We start from the raw sequence: 10,886 nt of genomic DNA on the forward strand, positions 1-10,886 counted from the left end.
CTTTCCCTTCACAGAGGGCAGTTGTCTTTCTCGCTGTGCCATGCACCTCCTCAGACCTCTCTTCTATTCGCACTGTCCTCTCCTCTGTTCACATTTACTACAGGGGCATTCATTCTTTACATTTGTCTCTATTCTCTTTCTCCTCCTCTACCCCGCCTCTGTATACATTCTACAAACTACAGTATATACCCTCCGTATCTGACTGCTTTTCCCTGTGGTACAGTTCCTTGCATCGCTACCTGCTTTTCTACCACATCCTGGACTTCCTTGCATCCAGCCATTTTCTCTTTCCTCTAGCAGGAAAAGGAGTAGCAGAATTTAAGAGCACAAAGCATAATATTCAATCTAAAGGTAGTTAATTAAGAGTTTTATTGTAAAAACAAGGGCTAATTCAAGAATTCTCTGCCAAACAGAAAGAGTATAGAAGACAGTTTTTCCCTTCACCCCACACAGACCTCATTGAAAGCAACACTTCTCAAGCTTGACACTATTTCATTTAAACTGCTGTTGAAAATTTACTTAATTAGAAGATATTCAGGAGACAACTACCAACAGCCATAAATTAATTTAGAAATCCAAGCCCAAAGGAAATAATTAATTACTTATATCTGGCCATTAAAACAGATTATACATGCATTTTAAAATAGTTAAGTATTTATCATATAATTCAAAAGACACTTCCAGTGAAAGAACCTGAAAATACTAATTTTCCTGGCAGATATTTATAAGTTTCCCTGGCAGAGGAAATCCAAGTAAATACACTAGATATTGAGTGAGGAGGTTCTTTTGCACTCTCATCCTGTTTACATTTGGATATCATGTTCAACTGATGCATTCTGTGTAATCAGACTAAAAGCAAAAATCCCAAACATTTTGCTTCAGAATGAAACTCTGTACCAAGTGTTTTCCTCTAATCTATGGCAGCACTTACAGCACTGGAAAACTCTGCCCAGCAGTTCTGTGGAAACAAGAGGGTGGCACTTTCAGAGCTCAGTCCTATGATGTCTTCAGGCTGTTGCTCATGACCAAGACCACTGACCCTAAATTTTCTGTTAAGTCTAGCCACATTCTAGAAAGGTACTGATTTGGGGTCAGAATATGCAGCAATTTAAATATTAGAGCAAAACGGTTTTTACTGGCTGCCAACTGTTAAAGGAAATCTGGCCAACTGCTCATTCGTTAGAAAAGCAGCTCAGGAAAACTATCTACTTCTCAGTCAAGTCTCAAGTAACTCAAATTTGTCCTAAACGGTAACAAGGTTAGTGACTACTGCCTGATGATGACCAAAGCTAAACAGATACTCTTGGTTCTTTCCACAAGAACTGTATTCCCTGACACAGCTGGGGGGACTGAGAGAATAGGCTGCTCCTCCAAAGCCAGAGGTTCTCTTTTCTAGGCAGTACTCAGACAAGTTGATGGAAACAAATTTTTCCATCCGTATGGTGTTTTTAGTGATAATGTCTTTCATGTCAAGGTACAGACGGGTTAATAAGCATGGCTCTCCTTGAAAAATACTTTATTGCTAATAATTAACCCGTTATCTAAATGTACAAACATTTAGAAGACTTAATCCAGGATATGTGCGTGTTTTGGGTTTGTTTGGTGGGGTTTTGCTAGTGGGGGAAGGAGGATGCTGGCTTGTGTTTTGCATGGGTTTGGGAGCAGGGGATGGGGCTGCTGGCACAGGTCCTGTAAGAAGCTTGGTGAAAAGCTCCTCCTCCCCCCAGCCTGGGGCTCCAATTCAGCCCTGCCTCTGGACAAGGCTGAACCCATCAGCAGTGGAAGTAACATGGATTGAACTGGAACAGGCCATGACCCCCATCCTTTGCCCCTGCCTGCGCTGCACTGGGGGGAGGAGGTAGCAAAGCTGAGCCTAAGAAAGGAGGAAGGGTTGGGGGGTGGGGGAAGATTTAAGAACTTGGTTTTCTCACTGTCCTACTCTGATTGGACTGGTGATTTGGGGTAGCAATTTTGTTTAATTTAATTGATTGTTTCCCCAGGTCAAGTCTGTCATTTGCTTGTGACCATCATTGGTGAATGGGCCCTCCTTGTACTTTGTCTCCACCCTTAAGCCTTTTGTTGTGTTCTCTCCTTTCAGAGTGATCGGGGACTGTGTGGTGCTTGGCTGTCAGCTGAGTTTAAACCACAACAATATACAAAGATTTTACCCATGTACAGGAAAGAAATTCAAGTCTGAATGATAAACTATGGTCAGACATTTGGAATTTCTAAGTAGAAAACAGAAAACATGATACACATTAAGTGTGTGGTTTGCTTGTGTCTTAAATATCGTGCCCTGATCTCAGCTAGAAAAGGTTCAGAAAAGGGAACAAAACATGACTGAGGGCAATAATGTTGTTGAGGCTTATAAAACAATACATAGCAACGAAAGGTGAGAAAACCAAATCTTTTCACCTAGCAGTGAGACTGTTTCATCTGATGACTCCAGTTTTCATTGTGAAAGCCAGTAGACAAAGCCAGTAAAAACTGCCTCTTTATGACCAAGGTAGTCAAGCTGTAGAACTCCTTGCTGCTGCAGAAGAACTGTAAATGCTAAAAATTTATTAAGGGTAACATACAACTGGATAAATGCCTGGAAGAGAAATCCAAAGACTACTAAATACAAAATATACTACCACCAAGTTAAGACACATCTCCAGAGGCTGGCAAAGTACACTCAAAAGTACCACTATGCCTCTGCCCTATTCTTACTCTTCCTTCGGTATCTGTAGCCGGCCTTTGCCAGAAGATAGGACTACAAGTTTGGGGTGCACTTAACACAACTCTTCCATTCTCTGGGAACTGTAATTTTATGTTCAGAAGCAATGAGTTTAAGGGGTCTGCATCTCTTTTTTTTTTAATAAACATTGCAGTATGAAGTTAACCATTAGTGGTAGAAAGTTACGTATTTAAGTAAGAATCTCACTTGCTCACACAAAAAGCCATCTTTTCTTATGTTTCAGTAAGAAGGCCTGAACAACCTGTTCTTCCTTTCTGTCAAGGAATATACTTTTTATCAAAACTGAAGCTCATCAGATATCTTAACATGTATTTTCTTAGAAGATCAGTTCCAAGGTTTTATACTCAGAGCCATAGGACAAACAAAAACTAAACGCTCTACAAAAAAAAAAAATGCTCCAGAAAGTAGCTCCAAAACATCTGTCAGGTAGCTTCTTGAAATTTACCCTTTCCTCTCCCTGCCTGTAACAATATTTGGTGCCTCTGTGTAGAAAAGAAAAAAAAAACTCCACACCAATCAAGTCCAAGCTATTCTCCTGCTGATTAATTCTAAAAGCACTACGTTAGAGAGAAAATGTTTAATTTAAATAATCACACATTTAAGTTCCGCGCAGTACCAGCACGCTTTGAAACATCTGTATTGTTATTAGTGATTTCATTTGTGTATTTCAGCCAGTACTCTGATTTGACTCCAGAGGGTCCAGATCACAAAGTTGCCCTCGGACACCAGGCAGCTAAAGCTGAAAGCACATACATGTTCCAGCACAAATGAGAAAGCATGCTGACACTTAAGCCAGTTTTAATCTGTCCACCTACCTACTACATCTATACGAACTGCAAAGCCCTCCAATAAAGAGGCATCTTCAAACAAGGGATTCTGCCAGATTAAGAAACTGAGATGCCAGAAGAAACCCTGTTATCTTGTAACTCAAACAGGTAAGAAATCATCTTCTCAGGCATTGAAGTTAAGAGAAGGGGAAACGTCGTACAGAAACCCATGACTGCCATGTACAATTCCATGAACATCTTCCTTTAATAAGTTTTTCCCACATCAGTTATCCTTTTTGTTCAAAGCTTAATATTTTAAGGTCAAATCTGTACAACTTCCATGAATTCTTGTGCTTACACCTCCCCCCTTTTTTTTAGCACTAGCATTATCACGTATCTAAGTGCTTTTAAATGTCTAGACTTCAGATTCAAATACACATTTTGAAATACATCTTTTACAATATAAGAGTAGCATTCATCTCTGTAAGTACAAACCTCTCTATTTAGTTGTGTATGAGCCTTCCACAGCAAATTGAGGAAAGACTGCCATTCATGTCATCCTGCGAGGTTCATTTCCACTGAGTACAAAGGCAGTCTGCACAGTTAGCTCAGGAAAAACAGAGGAGCTGAATCCAGCCTTGGGAACCACCATTACAAAGCTCTTTTCCCAATATCTGTACCATTTTTCTAACCTCCAATACACTGTTTCCACCAGTATTTTCACATGTAGAAGTTTGGACACCAAGCCAGAATATTATTTATCAATAGTTTTACCACTGCTCTGTAAAGGGTCAAATACTTTGATTTCACCTTAGTGTTTCATTTACATACAAATGCTCATCCATTTGTGTTCATTGATGAACTTATACAAAACTCATCCATAAATGTCACGTGCAAGTATTTTACACTAACTAGATTAAGATGTTTTAATTAATTTGGACGATGTTTGTAATACTTCAGCTCACTGACACTTCCCTCATGCACTGTTAAAATCTGAGATGCATCTGTCATCCAAGTAATAATACCTGTGAAGACTGAGCTATAACTTCCATATTAAAGATTTCAGTCAAGTCTCCATCAGCATCCCACCAAATGACTTTGAGAAATTAAAATGGACTGTATCAATGCAATGGTTTTAATTGTTTTTTCTAAGATGCAAAAGATAAACAGTGTGGGTTTTGTGGGTTTTTTTGGTTTTTTTGTGGCAAAACCTACTTCTCATTAAATCATGCCGTCTGCCATCATTAATGATTCTTAACTGGCAGTTCTTGTTTGATAGAGTCCCATATTACTTGCTTAGTTATTTCAAGTCGGAATGAAAACAAACTAAAGGATTACAATTCTCTTGGTCATAGCTTTTTAATTCTTTACAAGTTATAGGATTACTTCACTAGTTCTCCAGTTCTGTGACCATTTTCCTGGTTTGATATCTTTAAAAGTTATTGTTGCTGAATCAGAATTCTTTGCTTCATACTTGTAAGACTAAAAAAATTAGTCATGGCCTGCTGACTTGACTAGCTGAACCCACTGAAATTATCTTTTGTCACTGTCTATTCCATTTTTAACATCATAAAGACCCAATCTCCTCTTTAAACTTGGCAGTTTCTGCATCATTATTTGCTTCATGTTATAAAAACATTCATTTACAACTGACTTCCTTGATTTTTTCCTATTATGCTGCTTTAAATTTTACTATCCCGTCTCTTTCAGATTAGTCTAAACTTTGCTTGGGGAAAGATGATATGCTGCCTGGTCAACAAAACGTGTTTGGTACTTGTACAACTGCGAGATTTGGGCATATGTGATAAGGCTTCTAAAGTACACCTCTTCTAGGACAAAAATCTCTGGTAGAAGCAACACCCTTGGTTATGCCTGATGGACTGACCACAAGCACAGTGAATTGACAATTCAGTTTTAGGGCTTGAGGAAAAAAAAAATTGTAGCTTCTTCCCTCCCTCCAAATCTACTCCAAACACATACTGACACTTTATATCTGATTTCCTCTCACCAATACCCTTAGGACTAGCTTATGTATGTTGATTTTATCTAATTAATCTTAATTACAACTAGAAAGAAACACAGATATAATGGTGACTGGCACTGCAGTAGCATGAGGGTGTGGTTTCCCTTAAGGATAAGACAAACTATTAAATTGCTGTTGCCTAAAGGCTGGAATCCCACTAAAACCTCCTTCCTCTTCTGCTGTTCGCTCCCATTGCTTAGCTGGCACTAGGCTTTGGCACTTCACTGACTGAAAGGAAAGCTGACTTGACTCACTACAACTGGAGAGAAATAATGAAGCAATAAAAAACAAATTCATTGTGATGGCAAGATTTCTGTTTGCTTAGTAAACTGAACCAGCTTATCAAGTTTTCAGGAAACAAGAGAACTGGTACAAAACAGGAAGGAATGAAGAATTCCTTTTCTAGTGCTGAAATACTGTTAACAAATCAGGTCAGCTGTAACATGAAACTGCACCTTTAGTTGCTCATTGCAAAACTCAGTGTGATAAGGAATCTAATTGTTCGGGGGGGAGACAGGCAGGAAGGATAATCACAGGCAAAGGTCTGTGGCTCTTCGGCTCTGCCCTCCAAACATACCTCATCCTGTATTGCACATCTGGCTTACTGTTCTCAAGAAACCCGTATTTCTCCTCACTCCTTTCTCTGCAAAGGATGTGGACGAGCACTCTCAAAAAACATGCAGTAAACGCTACCTCTCAGCCCCGAAAGACTGCAGAAAGAGACTGTGGAAAGTGTGACAAGAGCCTCTCAACCACGGGACAATGCAGGGAGGAAGAGGCGAGTGATGGACATATTTTGAGGCAAGGGAAGAATGAAAGGCAAGATTATTAGCTGTAACACACAGCTCACAAGCTGAAGTTTTCTTCAACTAACCACCCACTTCTTTTAACCAGGCATCCTGTTGCTTTGACCTGAAGGAAACAAGCTCTTTTGAGCTGCTTTCACCAAAGAGGTGAAACCCAAACCTGACCACTAGTAGCTATGGAATAGGCACTCTTCAGGTCAGCCATTAGACCAGTTCTACCCATTAGGAGATACCATAGCAAGGCACACAATTCTGCAGACAAAACTCTTTTAAATGTTAAAGGATGTTGGTCTGCACACTTTTTTGATCATTTTCAGAACAGACAGCATGTCCTGGTCTGAGTTTGAACAGAACTTGAGCTCTATTCAGTGATTTTAACTTCCAGCTCCATTTCTAAGTGACAGCACTTTTCTGAAGTTAACGGTGTATTTCTGCAGACAGTGTCTGCCTCTAGCAGTGACAACGCTTGGTGTTTCCAGTTACCACCAGGGACTGGGGTGCAGAAAGGCTCTGGCTTATTCTTGCTCCTGTGCAGACCAAGGTCACTGCTCAACCCTGTGTGCCACGGTGGGGGTGCAGCAAGTGAGAGGCTGCACCTGCGGGGAGGAGCGGACAGGACAGGTGACCTTACGCTGACCAACAAGGTGTTCCATCCCATAGACATCATAGTCCGTATGAAGCTGAGGGATCACAAGGGTCAAGAACTCTTCACTGGGAGGAGGACTGTCTGTTCTGCCTCCGATTCCAATCCATTCATTCCTGAATCCAGCTCCCAAACCCAGCTCCTGAATCCGGTTCCTGTCTGCCACGGAGTCCAGTCTGGGACTTCCCTCATGCCTGCCCACAGCATCAGTGGTGACAGTGTCAGTGTCATGTTTGTCATCAGGGGGATGGGTTCGGTATTGGTTTTGTGTATATTTCATTTTATTGTTATTATTTTCACTAAAGCAGTTTTAGTTTTCCAGCCCATAAGTCTCTCTCCCCTACTCCCTTTCTCTTCCCTTTGGGAGGGGAGAGGGGAGATAGAGAGCAGCTGCCATTTGTCTAGTGGCCAGCCCAGCCCTAACCCTTGATGCAGTGAGATCTGCATCTCAGGGTGCAGCATCATTTTGGTGAGGGGTATTCATATGTGTGTATGCATAGTAAGGTATATACAACAACAGTTTCTGCAGAATCTGACACACTAGAATTGTCATTCTAGAATGACAGCTATAAAGAAAATAGTGAGGAAGACAGATTATTTTCTTTATTTCGATATTATTGACGTAAAACACCACCCCATATTTTGAAATGGATTAAGATATTAAAATGTCCAAAGAGTGTTGTAAATGCTAGCTTTCCAAGCTGCACATAAATCCTCAGTATGTCAAGTTTTGACATGGAGGGAAGAAAGTTCTCTTATTTTAGGATCGTATTTTCTTTCAAGTGCAAACCCCTGCCCACTCCCATGGATGCCAAAGCTGTGTTTAAAGACTTTCATGATTTGCAGCCTTTATGATATGTATATCAGTACTAAAATCATCAACTTTTTTCCACTCCAGCACTGTGAAACACTATTAGACAAAGCAAAACTGATCAGCAAAATATACCACGTTTAAGCTCTGATGATTAAAAAAAATATATAATTCTTGCAAATACTATTACAACTCAGCTGGATCTTCTATGTTGGTAAAAGAAAAAAATCATTAATGAAACACAAGGAGACATAAAATTTACCTACCTTTCTGATAGAAGAATTTCCGATAATAATATGCACCAAGGTCTACATGTTCAACAATGTATCTTTTAACTCTGTCTAGATGTAAAATCAGATTCTCCTTGGGAACTTCCAGAACTGCTACTCCAGCATTCGTGCAATGAGAACTCAGAGTCGACTCAAACGAGGCACTTTCACATCCACTGAAGGAACCTGAATTAGACTTGGAAAGACTGATCTTCCTCTCTCCTTCCCCACCAATTTCATTACGAAAATAAGGACAACTCATCACAAGGTCATTGCTTTTATCATCCCCCTGGTCCATATTGAGACTTCCTTTTGAATTCAGGTCTTCAGTGCTGCCCATTGGAGAATTGAAACTTGCAGAATGGGACAAGGGTCCAGAGACAAGTGATGCTACAGCAGCAGCAGATGCACCTGTGGTTGTGTTCCTTCTTTTAATGACGTTATGCCTGTTGATTGCCGCTTCATTTAAATCAAATAAAATACTCTGTACATCATAATGAGCAAAACACTTTGGACAAGTCCAAGGCTTGACGCTATCCTCTGACCTGTTATCTTCAAGATCTGAAGACTTCCCAAGCTCCCCTTCACCTTTGGCATTGCGCAGCTTACGAAAAATGGATGAATCTCCTGTCTCCGATTTTGAGCGTCTCTTGAGTGGCTTCTCCCTTTCTTTAAAGAGTCTCAGGTTTTCCCTTTGAGTAATAGGTCCATCTATCACATCTAGAGAGAATCCTGAACCCTTGCTTCCACTGGCAATCAGGAGTTCACCAAGCTTAGTTGTGGCTGGGCTTCTCTGATCAGACTTTTCATCTTTATAGCCCTTCAGTAAGTCAAAAAAACTTTCCCCTGAAGTTCCCTGCTTATCTATGGAAGATGTGCTGCCATACTCCCTGTGCAGAGATGGTCCAGATTTAAAAGTGGGTGAAATACATTCATCAAAACTATCCACATCCAGCTCACTTATGGTTATGTCGCTGTTGCTGCGCTGTCTTATTCTGCGAAGAGCTTTCCTTGGGGAACTGGGATAGCCATCAGGTGTAAGAAACCTGGAGTCTAGATTCTCAGATTGTCTGGTCTTGTTTTTAAGTGTGCTCTGGATGCTCTTTAACATGACAGAATCACTAGCATTCAGGTTGACAGAGCTTCCCTGACTCCCAGGACTGCTTTTAGAAGACATGCTGTCAAGGCAACTTGATGTTTCAATATCTTGACTAGACCTGCTTGCTTCCTTGATGTTCTCCTTCCTTGGGGGCCAATCAGCAATCCTTGCCCTCACCCCCATTTTAGGGACTCCAGGAGTGGAGGTAACATGATGGGAACTTTCATTGCGAGGAGGTCCCACTGGCGCCATGACTGCAGATCCTAAGCTGCCATTCTGTGACCTAAAGCGCCTCATATAAAAGTCATCAGAGTGGACTTTTGAGGTGCCATCTGTTCCAACTGATACTCCAGTGGCAACAGCCCTTTCGGTCTGGGACCGCTTTAAGCTGGTCATGGTCTTTCAGTATGTTCAACCTTAGTAAGTTCCAAGAGAAAACACAGTCATTTCTGCTTTTTAAATGCACAGTTCTCTTTTGGAGAATAGTCTCCAAAATATACAATGGTTGCATGAGATCTCAATCATGGACACTTAAGGTCACAGTTAAATGCAGGATGTCTAGATAATTTAGATATTCACTAGGTTTTGATAAGCAATAATTTCCTTTAAGAAGTAGCCATGCTCCAGTATGTTCAAATTGTTTTAACATCACTTGTGCTCCAAAATGTCAGAGTTGTAATCCAATTGCTTATGCTTCTTTTAAGCCTAGAACAGAGAAAAAGGGAGATAAAAGCATTAACCTTTTCATAACTGAAACTATCAAAGTAATTATTACTCAGAATTAGTTTTTCTAACAAACATGCTTTTAACTCTCATTGATCATCATCTCAAAAATGCAGAGTTGTGTTACATGGTGATGAAGAGTTCTCTAGGTATTGTTGGTTTGCCTTCTAAAAAATATTTTCATATTTGGATTCCACATCTAAACACAATTTTTTTCCTTATGAAGCGAGCATTGATACTTTTAAATCAGATTAGTGGACAGTTTTACAAAGCAGAAGTAGAGAGCTAATTTCCTCAGCTGAAGAACACACACAGCACATATTTCCTGTAGAAACTACAGAGGAACCACATCTGGACTCCAAATATTGTTTATAAATGCTTTAAAGAATTTACCATTTACAAGTCATGCATCCTTGGTTGCAATTAGGTATTAACAGTGCCTATTTAACTACAATATGCTAACAAAAAAAAAGGAAGCTAATCAGCAAAAAGATTACAAAATTATAATAGAATGGCTGTCAATAACACTTATTCTGTGTTCTGCACAGCCTTATTTGCAGATTAGCTGGATAGTCCAGAAAGTATATATTAATTATCTCTGCCCAGATTTTACCACATATAAAAAGATTAAAGCTAAGTAGAAAGACATACTTCTAAATAATTTGTTATGGCAGGTTCCGTTTATTCCACTGACTAACAAAGTATCTGCCACAACTCCTGTATAATCCAGCTTTAGAGAGCTGTGGAAATTAAATGCTTTCCCATACCTCATCACTAATGAAGTGATTACAAAGCCTTTAACATACTATCCTTTGAGGAGCTAAAAAAAAATTCACAAATACATCCTTGCTATTAGAAGACAAAAGCATGAGACCGTCAAGATAAAATCTTGCATTGCTGTGTACATCCTTTAACACAAAGAAGTTAATAATTTTCAAAGGCTGAACCAATTATACAAAACCTGGGCTTTAAATATTTGCCAAAGGTGTGCAGAGATGCTGCTGA

General features: G+C 39.9%; 1 protein-coding gene across 2 annotated transcripts in view; it reads right to left on the reverse strand.

Moving 5' to 3' along the window:
- SIPA1L1 (signal-induced proliferation-associated 1 like 1) overlaps positions 1-9,857 on the reverse strand; it is a 78,707-nt gene extending 68,850 nt beyond the window's left edge. For both annotated transcript variants that reach the window (XM_010140547.1, XM_010140546.1), the window contains exon 1: positions 8,057-9,857. In XM_010140547.1, the coding sequence (XP_010138849.1) occupies positions 8,057-9,554 (1,498 nt within the window). In that variant the 5' untranslated portion in view covers positions 9,555-9,857. The remainder of the gene's footprint in view (positions 1-8,056) is intronic.
- Between the last annotated feature and the right edge of the window lie 1,029 nt (positions 9,858-10,886).

Source organism: Buceros rhinoceros, unplaced genomic scaffold, assembly GCF_000710305.1.
Source record: "Buceros rhinoceros silvestris isolate BGI_N320 unplaced genomic scaffold, ASM71030v1 scaffold2487, whole genome shotgun sequence".
NCBI lineage: Eukaryota > Metazoa > Chordata > Aves > Bucerotiformes > Bucerotidae > Buceros > Buceros rhinoceros.